The 17,490-nt window shown below is 38.3% G+C and overlaps 1 protein-coding gene across 4 annotated transcripts in view; it reads left to right on the top strand.

Moving 5' to 3' along the window:
* Positions 1–17,490, top strand: part of cacna1ha (calcium channel, voltage-dependent, T type, alpha 1H subunit a) — an 80,402-nt gene that overhangs the window by 43,806 nt on the left and 19,106 nt on the right. For all 4 annotated transcript variants that reach the window (XM_047808055.1, XM_047808057.1, XM_047808056.1 and 1 more), the window contains exons 5-10: positions 390–487; positions 4,483–4,642; positions 5,122–5,425; positions 6,667–6,759; positions 6,852–7,617; positions 9,637–9,992. In XM_047808055.1, coding sequence (XP_047664011.1) covers positions 390–487; positions 4,483–4,642; positions 5,122–5,425; positions 6,667–6,759; positions 6,852–7,617; positions 9,637–9,992 — 1,777 coding nt within the window. The remainder of the gene's footprint in view (positions 1–389; positions 488–4,482; positions 4,643–5,121; positions 5,426–6,666; positions 6,760–6,851; positions 7,618–9,636; positions 9,993–17,490) is intronic.

Genomic DNA, 17,490 nt, shown 5'->3' on the forward strand with positions numbered 1-17,490 from the left:
TAATTTAATTTAATTTAATTTAATTTAAACAATACATAGACTAAATTAAATTCATTTAAATACAATAACATGGAATGGATTTAAATTATAAACTCACTTTATAATTAGTCTGTAAATGCAATAGCAAATTTAGAACATGAGACTGAATGTAACCAATTTCTCAGTCCAGGACTAAATATATTTATTACACAACTAAACAATTGGGTGTTAAAGGCATTGCTCAGGGACCCCAGCAGTGCAGGTTGGTGGTGCTGGGATCCAAACTTCTGTACAATTACCACTAAGCTACCGCTTCTCAGAAGTGTTTGTTGCTGAAAAACAGGTTCGATGGTGTAAATGGGGTTTCTGCCTCTGTTTATTGAACCTGAATGTGTTCTGTCTCTCTGAAGGATGATGGAGTACTCACTGGATGGGCACAATGCCAGCCTGTCAGCCATCCGGACTGTGCGTGTACTCAGGCCTCTACGAGCCATCAACAGAGTCCCTAGTAAGTAAACTCATCGTCTAGTAAGCAGTAAGTTATGCTAGATAGTATGAAATATGATCAACTGAAAAGTTATGTGATATATATGGAGACAAACCGTTTTCACAAATACATGAGAAGGCAATGTGAGAAAGACCACGTTTGTGTGGTTTAAACTCAGTGCCACTTTAATAGGAATACCTCGACTCCTGCTAATTCATGCAATTATCCAATCAGCCAATAATGTGGCAGAGGTGCGAAAATAAAATCAGGTCAAGAGCTTTAGTTAATGTTCACAAAAACTTCCAGAAAGTACCAGGAGTGAGGAAAGGAACATGCTACATGTGTTCTAGCCTGTGAGTGTATTTAAGTAATACCACAGCATGTATCGTAAGAGTGAATTTGTTATCACGAATAACATCACAGCCTTCAATCATTCCAGCTGTGCTGTTTCTTTGTGATAACACACAAAGGTTACTTTTTGTATTTGTAATATTATGGGTATTGATAGGAAACAGATTGGAGTAATGCAATTATTTATGTTATTTACAAACCCATAAGCAGCAGATGGATAGAGAATATAACAGCCTTGTGAGAATAGCTATAACAGCCTTGTGAGAATAGCTATAATAGCCTTGTGAGAATAGCTATAACAGCCTTGTGAGAATAGATATAACAGCCTTGTGAGAATAGCTATAACAGCCTTGTGAGAATAACTATAACCAGCCTTGTGAGAATAGATATAACAGCCTTGTGAGAATAGATATAACAGCCCTGTGAGAATAGATATAACAGCCTTGTGAGAATAGATATAACAGCCTTGTGAGAATAACTATAACAGCCTTGTGAGAATAGATATAACAGCCTTGTGAGAATAGATATAACAGCCTTGTGAGAATAACTATAACAGCCTTGTGAGAATAGCTATAACCAGCCTTGTGAGAATAGATATAACAGCCTTGTGAGAATAACTATAACAGCCACAGCTAGAAACGCTGGCATGTTATAGACATCAGGACACAAGAGTAAGTTCAGACAAGATTTTATTGCTATACATGTACATGATTTGAAAATAATTACATTATAATAATAAAATTAGATTCTAAAATTCCCTTTAAGGCCAAGGAATCACTATAACAAACAACATTTTAGTCCAAAAGTCTGTTTACAGAATTCTATCACTTGTTATCTTTTGTATTGGTTTTGCTGTATTTACTGAATATTTTGTCTTTTAAGTTCTAAGTTTATCTTTTCAACTAAACAATAAGCTGAGTCTTTAAAGGGTTAAGCTGTAAGCAAGCACAGATCCTGAAACTCGTCATGCATTTGTGTTACAAACCTATGTGTTAGAGAACAGATGGGTTTGTTTCCATTTTTTTTTAGCACATATGCACTGTGAAGCAGGTTGTAAATTTAGTGCTAAGTTAAGCCTCTTCCTGCTGCTTCAGCATTAATGATTCCACTGTAATGATAGTGATGTGATTTATCTGTCTAAGGTGGACTCATAAGTGATTTTAGCACTTGAGAAAAGTGTGTCTGTGTGGTTGTGTGTGTGTGTGTGTGTGGTTGTGTGTGTATAAAATATCTTGACCCTAGCTGTTCATACCTGTAGTCTTTTGTGGTGAATTTGAATCAAGATGTCCCTCTTTTCGCCAGACGACGTACAGTATTGCTCTGTCAGCATTAGTGTGTGTGTATATATGCTTGTGCTGGCCTTCTCATTTTTCTCCACTATGTGACCAAACACTCCTCCAGGGAGCTCATTACCCCGGCCATGCTGTGCCGTGGCCTCCTCTCAGACAGCTCTGTGCTGTCTTATGTGGGAGGCATGGACAGGCCACACAGCGGATGTTCCTTCTTCCTCTCAAGCATGTCCATTTAAGGCCCTCTCCTCTTAATGTAATTCATTGAGATTACAGCAGCCATATATACTCTCACATTCACACACACACCCAGACTTAAAAGTATTAGATATGCCCCACAATTCAGATATTCATTTATTTCCTTTACAAATCTTCCTGTTGTACTTTTGCTATTTCTATTAGGTTAAATCAGGAAATGAGATTCATATAAAAATTCCAAGCGTTCCAAGGATAGTACGAGTTTGCCGAGTTAAAAAGGTGTATCCGATAACTTTCCGGCGCTGACATTTCTAACATCTCTTCCATTAAACTTTTCTTTCACTAAAGATACAATGATAGTTTGTAGAACAAGAAGCATGTATTGATTTATGACCCCTGATATTGTCACTCGTTTGCCTTACTGACGTCTCTCAGGCGCTTCGCAAAAGCAGTTTCAGACAGGAAAGGTTCATTTTAGCTTTGTATACAAAGCATGTTTTTTCATGTGTAGCAGGGAATCATCAGTTCTACATGAAGAAATACATGAAGCATCTCAAATGTTTTGTCATTAAATTTCCAGGACTTACATGCTTTGTGCACTTTCATGACCGGTATTCATGACATTTCTCTGCTTATCAGTTTTTCTTCACTTGTAAAATCGGTACAAAAGGACAATAATAACAGCCTTTATTTTTAATGCAGTTACAAGTCTAACTTAGTGGTATATCATGAACATGATGCTAATTTACTGAAACATTCTCTCAGTGCAAACTCTAAATAAAGGTGGTGCGTCTTTAAACATCCCGCTACATGTCATACATTGCAGATTTGTTGATGTACACAATTACTGTCAGCCTATTGTAATATGAATGGACAAGTGCAAAACTTCACCTAAAAATACTAACCAAATACAACTGACTGATATATTTCGACCGAACCAATTATATACCACATTGGTTCAATTTCCTATATGTGTTTACTAACGAAGGCGAACCATCCTAACCCCCCCCCCCCCTTACAACAGACAAGGCATTAGCTATAATAAGCAATGTGTTCGCTAACGAAGATAGCAGAAACTTATTAGTTTGTCAGTTAGGGGGTAAAAACTAACAGCGATAGTAAAACAATTGAATTTACATAAAACTGTCTCATCATTGGCAAAACTTTGGAGTGTGAGAAACTCAAAGGCCAAATTACACATGAGCCTAATTTTATCAGGGAGTGTGAACATGAAATGTAGTAATATTATTGTTATGAAACTATCAATCCATCACATTGCACATATCTGGTACTATTTTAAAGGGAATTAGAGGAGAAAGGAAACTAAATACACAGTTTGATATCAGGTCTTTTTTAAGATTGGATACGAAGTCTGCGTGTCCGTTTTACCAAGATTCTCTTTGCTGCTTTATCCCAAGCATGAATAGTTAAATCTTTATCAAATTTATATACAAACATTAAGGCAGTGTAACCGGCAGATAAACTTATTAGATTTTGTAATTCCTTCAAACAAGATCAACAAATAATCTTTCTTTTATAGTTTAGAGAGGAACAACACTTATTGGCAGAAGCATCATCAAGTTGTACTTGTTTGATCATGACAATTGGGTGCAGTGTATTTATTTCTTTATGGACTAAATCAAGTATTTTTTTTCTGTTGGATGTTTTATTACTTTATTAGTACTGGTTTCAGCCTTCAAGCATGGTTTGATGGTGGTGTTTATTAGGGGTGCATTATATTTCTTGTATGTTTGAGATCCAAAGCTCTGACTCCCATAGTCAGACAGGCACTGTGGTCTTATTACAGTGTGGTTAGTTAGGCACAAAGATCTATTAAGCATTATAACCTGTGTGTAAACTTAAGCTTTTTGGATGTGTAGACATTTGCCATTGAATATTGTGCAACATCTACAGTATTTAGAATATATTCCTCTCCACAACCTAAACCCTGCAGAATGTCTTTAAGTGTCCGTGTGTTCGATTATATTCACCAAGCAAGTCAGAAATAAACTTGGTTGAACTGAGATGATACAGTATGACAAAGTACAGCTATTGTCAAATAGCAAGTGTCAAAGTACAGCTATTCTTTGACAAATAAAATGTCCCTGTTTAAAAGTTTGATATAAAATGACTTGACGTGATGTCTCTCTGTCTCTGTCTGTTCCTGTGTCTGTACAGGTATGAGGATACTGGTGACTCTGCTCCTAGATACTCTGCCTATGTTAGGCAATGTCCTCCTGCTGTGCTTTTTTGTGTTCTTTATATTCGGCATTGTCGGGGTGCAGCTTTGGGCTGGTCTTTTAAGGAACAGGTGTTTCCTGGACAACAACGCGAAGGAGTAGGTTCATTATTTGTTTTCTCCTTGCTTTCTTTTCTGCTCTGTTCTAGTCTTTCCAGGAGTGAGTTTCAGATGTGATCCAAAGTGACAGTAAGCTCTTGCCATCAGCAATGCCAGAATTCATTGTTGAGCATTCATTATTGAGCAAAGAACATGCATATATATCTCTAATATACTGTATATACAAATACAAATGTACTTCCTGCAAGAGCAGGTTTTGATGTAATGGAACAAATTAGCACATTCTTCATGCTTTGTCAGCTCTGTTTATCCCCAAAAGCTGATTCAGAGCTTTTGAAATAGCTATTTGATCTGTAAGGGGCTGCTGGGGAGACTTGGTAACAGACTCATGTAACCTCCTGTTCTCTTCTAAAGCTACTTATTATGATGTGATCCATTTTATGTCTCTCTGTTCTTGTTTGGCTCTTTCATATTTATGTAATGAATGATTAAGGAAATTCACTTTATTCTCTCAACAGTCTGTATAATCTGTCCTTCATGAGTCCATATTACATGCATGAGGACGGGGAGGAGAGCCCATTTATCTGCTCCACTATAATTAACGGCATGCTCAAGTGCACCGACGTGCCCCATTACAAGGAGGGTGAGATGGAGTGCGATCTAAATGCATCCCTTGGACACACCTTGTCTGGGCCTGATATCAAGAACGGTTGTGTGAACTGGAACCAGTACTACAGTGTGTGTCAGCCCGGGGAGCTCAACCCTCACAAAGGGGCTGTGAATTTTGACAATATTGGATATGCTTGGATTGCTATTTTCCAGGTAAGTGGATACTGATTACAGGGCAGCTGTTTTTTTTTTTTTTTTAGTAGATGGCTGTTCCTTCAGAAAACAAATTTTGCGCTCAAAAAAATTGTAGTCATCATTGTCTGGCTCCAACAATGATTACCCTCCTTTTTTTAATCACTAAGATTTTTGGCCATCTGTGTGTAGGGGATTGAAATTCTTCCCAGAATGCCATAAAAATGCAATACATCTACTGAAATATAGATTCATCATAATTTCAATCTGGCCTGCTTACCCTTGGCTCATGTCTCAAACAGTGTCTTGAGCAAGCTTTAATCTTGAAGAAGATTGAATGGACATAGCCTTGCTCGCGGATGGGTGTGTGAATCAGGCAAGGCGTTCCTACGGTGCGATCTGTTCTTTCTTAATGAGTGTCTGACACCTGCAGGTCACTCTCATTAATTTGGGTTTCTCGTTCAGTTACTGGTCCGCTATATTGACAGGGTTACCAGTAAAACATGGCGTTCTATAATAGAGCAGGAGGGACTGCCACTGTGTAAACATGGCAGCATGACAGGACCTTTTGTCATACACCAGATCTCCAGAGAGAAGAGCACAAGCAACAGATAACTAACCAGCTGAGAAGTGTCCCACAGATAATAGCGTACTGTAGGCCACACTAATACAATGAAATCTTGTCTATATTCATATCTTACATAATGTTAGACCATAGCTGTCAGCCTTTAAAAATTAGCTTGATTCATATCTTGTCTGAAAAGCTGCTATACACTTAAAAAGCATTCATTCCCTGGAAAGTGGTCTATTATAACGGCATTATTAGCACACTGTATTAAATGACATAAATGGAGAACACCCAGGAGTGCTGTCCCATATAATGGTAAGTTTATAGATGCAACATGCCATGATCCACAACACTGTAGTATTCACTGTGAAAGGTAGGGTCAAAGACCTCAGGACAGGCGTCCTTGAGGTTATATTCTCATCAGAAAGGAATTTAAAGGCTTAGAAAATGTGTTGTAGCAAAGCAACTTTGTTGTTTGTTGATGCACAAAGTTTCCAGAGAAACAGGATGTGTCAGGCGAAGGTTTTTTATTAGCTGAAGAAAAAAACGTGCTCCCGAGGCTGCAGGATGTGAAACCTGTCTATAAGAAGTGGTTGACTTTGTTATTATGTTTTAGTTTTTCTATCAGCAAACCCCATATGATCTTGCTCATGGAAGTTAAGCACTGACTGTTTTCTGTTTCTTTTCTTCACAGGTTATCACTTTGGAGGGATGGGTAGACATCATGTATTATGTTATGGATGCCCATTCCTTTTACAATTTTATATATTTTATATTGCTTATTATAGTAAGTTAACTTCTTTTTTTTTTTTTAGATGAGCTACTTTGTGTACAGTCTATTTCAAGGCAAAGAAAGCTGATATGTTGTGCATTCTCCAGGTGGGATCTTTCTTCATGATCAATTTGTGCCTGGTTGTGATCGCAACCCAGTTCTCGGAAACTAAGCAGCGAGAGAACCAACTAATGCAGGAGCAGCGTGCACGCTACATGTCCAACGATAGCACACTAGCCAGCTACTCAGAGCCCGGCAGCTGTTATGAGGAGTTGCTCAGGTACATTAGCCACTTGTACCGCAAAGTGAAGCGTCGTGCATACCGGCTCTACCATGGCTGGCAGAGCAAGCGTAGGAAGAAGGTCAACCCCAACAGTGGCGGCTTGCCAGGGGGTGGAGGGGCCAATGGGCATGGCAGACAGAAGAGTGGTGGGCACTGGGCACGCTCCGTCCACAACCTTGTCCAGCACCACCAGCACCACCACTGTCACCTTAGTAATGGCAGCCCAAGCCCCCAGGCGATAGCAGAAAGCACTGATGTTCTGGAGATGAGGTTTATCACATCAGGAGTACAACTGACGGTGCCCTCGCAGTCACCTCCTGGGTTGGATCTATCACCAGGACACCAGTCAGTGCACAGCATCTTTCAAGGTGACTTTCACGAGGCCCCACAGATTTGCACAGGCACCACAGCTGGAGTGACTCCTCTGGGGAGATTTAATGGGGGCATGAACTATCCTACCATTTTGCCCTCCTTCATCTGCAGCTATACAGGCAGCAACGTCACAGCCAAAGGTAGACTCGAGGCCAACAACAGCACTGCAGACATCGTGGATCCTTTTGAAAAGATACAGCATCTGACAGGAGAGCACAGTAAGAGCTCATTTTTGCTCACTCCACAGCAGCCTGCACCATGTTACACTGCTCTGCATGAGCATGCAGTACACCTAGTCACAGAGTCTGTCACGAAGCATTTTATAGCTATGACAGAAAACTCATGCTTCCAATGTTAATCATTATCCAAAGTAAGGCATCAGACACTGTAGATAACAGGCTTCTCAACGGATATTACTTTAGGCCGAGTACCAGACTTTTAATTAAAAACTATGCATTAATTTTTCCTTTTATTTTGATAACACTTTCACAAATTTACATAATTACACAAAAGGTGGTGATATTTGTGCGCAAATATAAAGTAACTTTCTATTTCAAAGCTTTAAACAAAATGGAAATAATAAGGTTCTAATAATATTCTTCAGCTGAGGAAGCTGGAAAAAATGAATAAAAAATAGATGATTTTGAGAACAAATATAACTTAAGACAAATATAACAAATACACTACCAGGGATTTTACTGAATCTTACATAAATAATCAAGTCTAAGAAAATATCTATACAAATATATACACTTAATGGCCAAAAGATTCACATGTGCTTTTCAAACATCCAATTCGTGAATTATTCCCTGTGATAATGAGCTCCATTCTTCTGTTCTGTTCGGTGAAGACTTTCCACTAGATGTTGGAGTGTCTGTGTGGATTTGTGTTCATTCAGCTACAAGAGCATTAATGAGATCAGACACTGATGGTGTAAGAGTGAGGAGGTCTGGGGTTCAGTCGGTGTTCAGTGGGGTTGAGTCAGAGTCAGGGTTCAGTGCAGGACATTCGAGATCTTCCGCTCCAACCTTCTCACACCGTGTCTTCATGGAGCTCTGTGCTTTGTGTACATGGTCATTGTCGTGATGGAACAGCGTTAGAGTTCCAGTGAAGAGAAATTATAAAGCTACAGCATACAGAGACATTCTAGACAAATGTCTGCTACCATTTTTGTAGCAACAGTTTGGAGAAGAACCACATATGCATAGGATATACAGTATACAGTATATATACACACTGTAAAATGGAAAGTCCAACAAAATGAGTGCAGTTCATTGAGTTGGGATAAAAGTATAAACTTTAAAGTGTTATATAGAGTGCAATAAATTGCATTTTCTTTCACACAATGTGAAAATGTTAAATGGAAAGAATCCAAAAGCCTGCAGATTAACAACTGCAAGCAAAATCATCACTTTTGCCTGTGCTGCCTGACCTTAAGCTTTAATGATTTTTATGGGCCAGTTCATTCCTCAGCATGATAAAGTGATTCCAAGCTGCATACTCAACAATACAAGGTATTACACTTTTTATAAATATTTAGATTGCTTTGACGTAGTATTATTCAACACACTCGTTCCCGTGATAAAGTCGTACATAAAATTCCTTGCAAAGAATTTGTTTACTGGACTCGAAACAGAATTTATTTCAGTTCAGACACAATTTCAAACTCCACCTCTCGGAAGCATGTCTTTAACTTTAAATGTAGGGAAGTGTTATCCACAGTAACTTCTGTTTATGACTTGACTCAGCTTTACTTCAACCCAAAGGTTGCGTGCACTTTGATTGTACTCTTCATATGAGGCCATTAAATGAATGGCATTAAACAGAGGGGCAGGAACAGGAATAGAACATTACAGGCAGGGTTGTGTTCTCCATCAAAGCTCATCTGTTTATGACTGCCAATCTTCCCTCGTGTGCATACCTGCTCCTACTTGTTTTATTGGATTAATTGACACCTATGAACCGAAAAACAGGCCTAAAGTTGATGATGTTGTCATTCATCCAAAATTAAGTACATTTTTGGTCCAAACCCAAGGGACCTCACGGACTCTGTAATAGAAAATGTATTGCACACATGTTGGTATCTGCTGGAAGAGTACATACTATTCATACATGAGGGGAAAAAAGCAGAAATTCTTCTGAGTGCTTCTAAACAGGATTTTTATAGCATGACAAATGTTTATTGCTAATGACCCTAGATATATCTTACTGAGATTTATGAGACTTTTCTCCTTCAGGTCACAGGCGCTTAATGCTGCAGATGGCCGGGGTAGAGCCAACGTCCCTGCTCTTTGAGGTTCTCGGGTGTCCATACTGTGCCCAGGCTCTGGAGAACATTGATCTGGACTTAGCTGACTCTGAATGCTCCCAGTCTGAAGGCGAGGTGGTGCATGAGTTTTCCCGCCGTGCAAGGTTTAAACTCGGACACTTGCGTCACCACAAGAAGCTTGAGGAGCGCAACCGGTTGATGCGCTACTGGGACAACTTCAGAGACAGGATGAAACGCATAGTGGATAGCAAGTACTTTAACCGTGGGATTATGATCGCTATCCTCATCAACACATTGAGCATGGGAATAGAGCATCACAAGCAGGTGAGTGCCAGAACGGCTCCCTCAGCTTCTTTCTTGCCGGTGGCCGTTGTCCTGGAATCCCTCATGAGGGATCCTGAGGTGACTTTGGTAAACATTCTGTTCATCTGTTTCACATCATGAGCTGTCATTGTAAGACTTTGAGATAGCACTAGCATTACTTTAGTAGCAATTTTAAAAAAGAAAAAGAAAAAAAAATCATGGGAATTGAGTCCCTTGTCTTCAGAAGTGAATTGGGACCTTGCGATGTGTGTGTCTGGGTGTCTGGTTTCTCTCAAGAGCTGAACAACATATTTCACAAAGGTACTGCATCTTATGGTGTACACAGAGGGATTCGTTACTTATTTCATCTTCATTCATAAACACTGGAGATGGTTTTCATATCCTTATTGGGCTAAAGGCTTGTGTGGTTATGTAACTGTGCGCAGTGCTGCACTGCCTCTTCATGCTGCACCTCCTCTCGCTGTGCTATGGCCTCATTGCTGGAGAGTGGGGATCTCTCTATCTGTGATGTTGGCAGAAGGCTGTGATTTGAGATTCAACTGATCCTATCAAGATCTCAAGAGAAGGGTTGTGTGGATGTTGGACATCTCATAACCTAGTTAGAAAATGTAATTTGTTACTGCTGTTATTGTGTGGAAAGCTTCACGCTGGAAACGCGCATCATGGGCAGTTTTAAGAGAAAGCACAAAGTAGGATTTCAACCATGTTTAAAAAAATATGCTTGAAGTTTATTTTTTGTTATTTATTTCATTTGCTATGCATCTGATAGGATGAGTCACAATGGATGAGGTATATTTGATATAAGTAGCAGAATTGCTGCTATGTTGTGGAAATGGTGGCCGAATAATAAACACCCTCCTACTGCATAATTTAAAAGGTTGGTCTGCAGTCGATGTGCGCATAACCCCTTTTATGCCTTTAATGCTTTCTGATTAACCTAGACCTATTGTTTTTCATGGGATTTGCAAATGCTTCGGTCAGTGTCAGGGACTGAGATTAAGAAGGATTTTATGCAGTGACTCACCACAGACATTGTGATTTATAACAAAGCTTAATTCATGTGCAGGAAGAGAGCTCTGGTTGTATTTACTTTCAGATCCGTGCTCAATAGCTGCACTAAACAGACGTCATAAGCAAAAGAACATAGAACATTTTTTGGCACTTGCAATCTAAAAGTTATAGTTTTGCTTTTGGGCTTAGAATTTTAAAAAAAAAATCGTAGTTGTGTATCGTAGGCTGAATTTACACCTCCCTAATCACAGTGGGAGAGATTTAATTGGAGTTGAGATTTAGGGCTATACAAGTCTGTAATATAAAACCTGTCGGGACGTAATAACACGCTGTGAGCCAAAGTCCGTCATCTATTGTTGTCTGGTGGAAAATCTAAAACATAATCATAGCCTGTGGTCATTTTATCACCTTGTTGGTGTATTACTGTCACTACTAGAGAATATGTGATTTTTATATTAAAAATAGAAACCATGAAACTGAAACGTGAGAATCCAAAGTGTCTTCTGATATAGATAGTACATCAGAGCAAATTAAATAATCCACCTATAAAGAACGGTTAATGGGCTCTAATATATCCGGATGTGTTTTGTAAACTGTATATTGCAAAGTCTGGTGAACAAACAGGCGTCACATGTTTAGATGGAGTTTGGAGGTTTGTAAGAAATGCATGTGTCGAACTAGGCTGTTCCTGCTTGTAGGTTAAAAGGCTTTAGAACTTGCAAATTCTCTCCTAGTGAATGTGTTAAGATATGGATTTGCAGAACACATCTACAATAAAGTAAACACTATGGGCATGGTTTCATGTTTTCTAGCTTTTTTTGCAAGGGGGCAGATTGAAACATCTTATTGTTGTGATAAAAAAATTAATTATTTAATCCTGATGTTGATGTATTCATTGTGTAGAGATTTCTAAGCACCTCTGTACTGTATGCTGCTCTGGATAAGGGTGTTACATACTTGTAAATGTAAATAATGAGGAGAAATTCATGGAGCATTCATGCACTGTTTGTCATAAACTTTAGGGTGGTCCCAGCTCTCTATCACGCGTGAGGCCACATCACACCAATCTGTCATTAAAATACTGTCTGCTTTTTTTTTTTTTTTTTTTTTTTTTTAATAAAAATGCCAAATATTTAAAAATCTGCAACTTACAAAGCCAAGCATGTTTTATAACTATTTTAGTCCATGGCATATTATGCTTAAAATTCCTTTATTTTCAATTATTTGGAGACGATTTTTAAAACAAATTCATTTAACTAACCAGTGAACGATATACAGGACCAAAGCTGTTAATAATCAGAATTCATCCAAAACGTGTGTTTCCAGCATGTATTCTATTTACCTTGTGGAATAACAGTCTAAGTGTTTGGCCTGTGCCTATTTTTTGTCCTCCATCATTTATTGAGCAGTGCATGCTGGATACTCAAGGTATAGTTCAGTAGGGCAACAAATAAAATGGCAACTTAATGCTCTTAATGTTTAAAGATGTTTAAAAAGATGTAGTAGCTGGCTTTACAATTCCTAGAGGAAATAACCACACCTTCTCAGATCGGTAGCTTTTGTGTGAAAAGGGCACATTTTATTTGTAAATTTGTTCATTTAAATTGTTCATGAAAGATAAGTAAATTTAAAGCATGTAACAGCTTTATGTTCAGTACTTCCAATTTAATTTGAAGAAGGGCAGGAGCTGGGCTAAGACTGTGGCAGAACTGGGACTGGCAGTAACATGAATAACGTGCGTCAGTCTGTAATAATAGCCAGGTTAAGGATGCAGTAGCGTAAATTAGGCTAGTAGATTAGGGAATAGGAGCAATAAATTGTTTACTGACAAATACAAACAATATTTAACAGCCTAAGCTGAATTAGAAACATTGTGCGTGTCTGTTGTCGAGACCAGTAATGAACTTGATTGATAAGATTGAGGAACTGTCAGAGCCAAATGAGCTGATTCTGATGACCTGTGTTGCACTTTCCTTCCCTCTCTCTAAGGGTAGGTGAAAGGATAGACATTCAACATAGCCCCAGTGCTCCGAAGTCAATCAGTCAGCTAATCATATTTCCCCAGTGCCAGTGAGTGGATCAATCAGCGTCACAGCATTATAGATGAAACTACATGCATTTGATTACTCAGATGTGCACTGAATTAGTGAGTTTGTTTGTTTGCACTGAGCAGGACCGCTTTCATCTCTGCCCAATATCAGGGATGTTGTGGACAAGTTTTATGAGCACAGAGCTGGTGTATTGCAGTTAACACATTATGTCTCAAGTCCAGCTAGAGATCAGTAACACATCTTTATCAGTGGTCTCTTTATGACTGCTGTTAAGCTCATTGCTGCATTATGTACACTCAGAAGTTTTACAGCATTGCACATACAGAGTGCAGCTTTATTTGTGTAATGGAAAGCCGCATTAATATACAGCTTTGCAGCAAACTGCTTTTTCTATCCCCGGATGATTTATGCTTTACTTTGCATAGGTCTTTGTGACATGCTACATATCCAGGGAGATGAACGGTCTGTGTCTGACTCCCCATGGAATGATCCCATAGAAGTGTCATCTCATAGACTGCTTCTCTCTTCCCCCTGTACTCCCTCCTCTCATTTATGATCATCTCTTTATCCTTCTTATCCCTCCTTTATACTCTATCCTCCTTTCCTTTCCTCTCGGCTACTAACACGAGGATATCTGGGAGCTCTAGCCTGCATTTTCATAGGGATTGTTTTTCAGTAACCACCCCCTTCTGCACAGCGAATGTGCCTGATGCAGCAGCAGTGGGATTTCGTAGCTCTGCACTCAGGCAGCACAGACCAATTTGAGGAAATTGAGAATGTGTTTCGATTTGTGTGCACTGTTTAAGAGGCAACATCTAGAGCTTAAATTTAGGAAGGAGAAATATGGCACTGTGTCATGTTATAAACAGGAAAACAATACAGAAACTAGTTTATAGCACCGGATTTGGGGTTATTTTAAAGAAATGACATTTTCAAGGTTTACAAAAGCACTATCTATTTATGTGCGAACATCTTGGCCAAAAAAACCCTTGCCAAGATATCAGCAGACAGAACATATTTACCTGATATCCATAGTATCATGTATCACATAGGATAAACATTAATTAATGCAGTATAATAAGTATATAACTGCAGAGTGTTTATTAAAGTGTGCCAAAGTTCAGAAGTAACTCAAACAGATGGAACAAATACCAGCACATTATGAAACATACATATAATCCAGAAGGCAGAAACAAGATACAGGCTACAATTTGTGTGATTAAGCGCTCAGCCAGCTGTAGTAAAGCTCAGTAATGGACAGTAACATAATGGTATAATCCATCACTGTGGTGTTTCCTGTGTCAATGTTTCGTGATGTAGTTAATGTCGAAAGGTTGTAACTCCCTTGAGCTTGACTAAGTAATTATAGATTTTAAGTCTTGCTTTCCCTAAAAAGTGTTTTCATGTATATTTGTATTCTAATATTAACCTTTATGCACTGCCAACACAAGGAAATTTTTTTTCTTTAGAGAGATCCTTAAAATATCTTGACATTTCAGGATACACGTACTGAATGATAATTCACACTGGCCAATTAAAATATCTTGATGGATAGAAAAAAGTACTTTTGGCTCAAAAGTAAAAAAAAAAATGATTGATTGATTTGTAGAGCATTTCTGATTCCTCCTTATTCTGGGCCCATTCTATATATTTTTTCTATATATATATACAATTTCAGCTATTAGCCCATATAGAGCCTACTGTATATAAGAGCCTAGACATTATATACAGGTTAAATGAAAATTTGACATAATATTAGGTTAACTGTTTTGTCCCAATATCTTGGGATTAAAAAATGTCATAACAGAACATACATACATACATACATACATACATACATACATACATACATACATACATACATACATACATACATACATACATACATACAGTGTTGGCCCCTTCCTGATGTTTGTTTTTTTTTGCACGTTTGTCGCATTTAAATGTTTCAGATCATCAAATGAATTTAAATATTACTGAAAGATAACATGAGTAAACACAACATGCAGTTTTCAAATGAAGCTTTTTATTATCAAGGGAAAACAAAATCCAAACCCAAATGGCCCTGTATGGAAAAAGTGTTTGCCCCCTAAACCTAATAACTGGTGTGGCCACCCTTAGCAACAAGAACTGCAATCAAACTTGCAATGAGTCTGTTACAGAGCTCTGGAAGAATTTTGGTCCACTCATCTTTGCAGAATTGTTGTTATTCAGCCACATTGGAGGGTTTAAGGTCATGCCAAGGCATCTCAATAGGATTCAGGTCAGGACTTTGACTGGGCCGTTCCAAAGTCTTCATTTTGTTTTTCTTCAGTCATTCAGAGATGAACTTGCTGGTGTGTTTTGGATCATTGTCCTGCTGCAGAACCCAAGTTCGCTTCAGTTTGAGGTCACGAACAGATGGCCGCACATTGTCCTTCAGGATTTTTTGGTAGACAGCAGAATTCATGGTTCTGTTTATCACAGAAAGTCTTCCAGGCCCTGAAGCAGCAAAACAGCCCCAGACCATCACACTACGACCAACATATTTTACTGTTGGTACGATGTTCTTTTTCTAAAATGAAGTGTTACTTTTACGCCAGATGTAATGGGACACACACCTTCCAAAAAGTGCAACTTTTCCACAGAAGTCCACAGAATATTTTCCCAAAAGTCTTCAAGGGGGTCATCAAGATGTTTTCTGGCAAAACTGAACCTTCATTTAAAAACTACATGTTGTGTTTACATGTGTTATCTTTGAGTAATATTTAAATTTGTTTGATGATCTGAAACATTAAAGTGTGACAAATGTGCAAACAACTAAAAAAATCAGGAAGGGGGCAAACACTTTTTTCACACCACTGTACATCATCCACTTTAACAGAAACACCCCAGCCAATCATGTCTCAGGGGACAATGCATGATCAAACACAGCTACAGCTCAAGAGCTACAGTTAATGTTCATGTCAGATCTCAAAATAGGGGAAAAGTGTGATCTCAGTGAGTTTATCCATAGCATGGTTGTTGGTACCAGATGGACTGGGTTGTGTATTTCATAAGCTGCTGATCTCCTGGGATTTTCACACACAACAGTCTCTAGAGTTTACACAGAATGATGTATGTTTCTGAAATACTCAAACCAGACTAAAGCTTACGACTCATGAAGCTCATGTAATAATCTGCAAAAAAAAAAAAGATAAATAATCAACAAAAAATTATAATAATAAACGTTACGGAGGCTCAGAATATAACTGAACTGAAACGATCAAATAAATGAATAACAAATAAACGTTCCAGTGTTCCAAAAGTCAAGAAGCTCTTATTGCCATATATAGCTGGTACAGTACACAGTGAAATGAAACAATGTTCCTCCAGGACCATGGTGCATAAAACATAGAGCTACGTAAAACAACACCAAATTAAGTACACTACACAGTGCATCAAGACAGAAAACAGACAGTACAATATAATATAATACGATACAATAGTATCGCACTGACCAGTACACAGTTCTGGTGTGAGTAAAGTGCAATTAAATTGTTTAAGAATATATACCTAATACTAACTAGCTAGCTTGTTAATATTGGCTAGATACTATAGCGCACAATTGCTTGCTTGCTAAAGATAGCTAATGTTAGCTTTTTCTCATATTATTTTATTTGTTTGCTTTATAATTTGTTACCAATCGGCCAGTGAATAGAGGGAGTCACTCTGAACTTTTTGTAACTGTTGTTATTCTGACTGTAAAGATATTGCAAGTTAAAATTGTGGTTCATTTTAATAATTTTACTGGAAATGTATATGTGTTTTTTGAGTACCACAGAGACTCAAGGAGTACAGAAGTCTTCATAAGTGTTATTTCTAAATCTGCCTGGTTCTCATGCTACAGTGACCATATATAGACATCAGAAAATGTTCTGGAGATTCATTTTCTCACTCATTTTTTCAGAAAAATGAGTCATACAGATGAGTCAGTATTTTTAGAGGAATCTCCTATTTTGTTGACAAAAAGAGCCTCAATTAGACAGCATTTTGTCAGGTGTATTTTCTTCCACTAGCAGTAACCCGTCAGAAATGATAATCCTAGAATCAGCTAGAGAGTTAGGATGAATCTTGCCAGACATCTGTGCCTGACATTAATAGGATGTCTAGACTTTGGACGAAGTGAACGTGTGTGCTTGTTAAACAGTGTGCTTTGTGTCACGTTAGTACACAATGTTCTGTTCAAACAGTCCCACTAATCTGGTCATTAAATTTGTTGTGTTAGCACTTACGGCTAATTCTGCAGGCTCAACAGTAGCGAGATACATATTGAGGAAAACCCACTCTACTGTGTTATCCATGCTTAGCCTAGTCAGACTGTGGGGTTTGTGGGGACTGACCTGAAGTTTAGAGCTTGTTGGACTTATGATGCCAATGGGGGTGAAACCAAAAAAATGATCACCATGTGTGTTTAT

This window comes from Tachysurus fulvidraco, chromosome 24 (assembly GCF_022655615.1).
Source record: "Tachysurus fulvidraco isolate hzauxx_2018 chromosome 24, HZAU_PFXX_2.0, whole genome shotgun sequence".
NCBI classification, from domain to species: domain Eukaryota; kingdom Metazoa; phylum Chordata; class Actinopteri; order Siluriformes; family Bagridae; genus Tachysurus; species Tachysurus fulvidraco.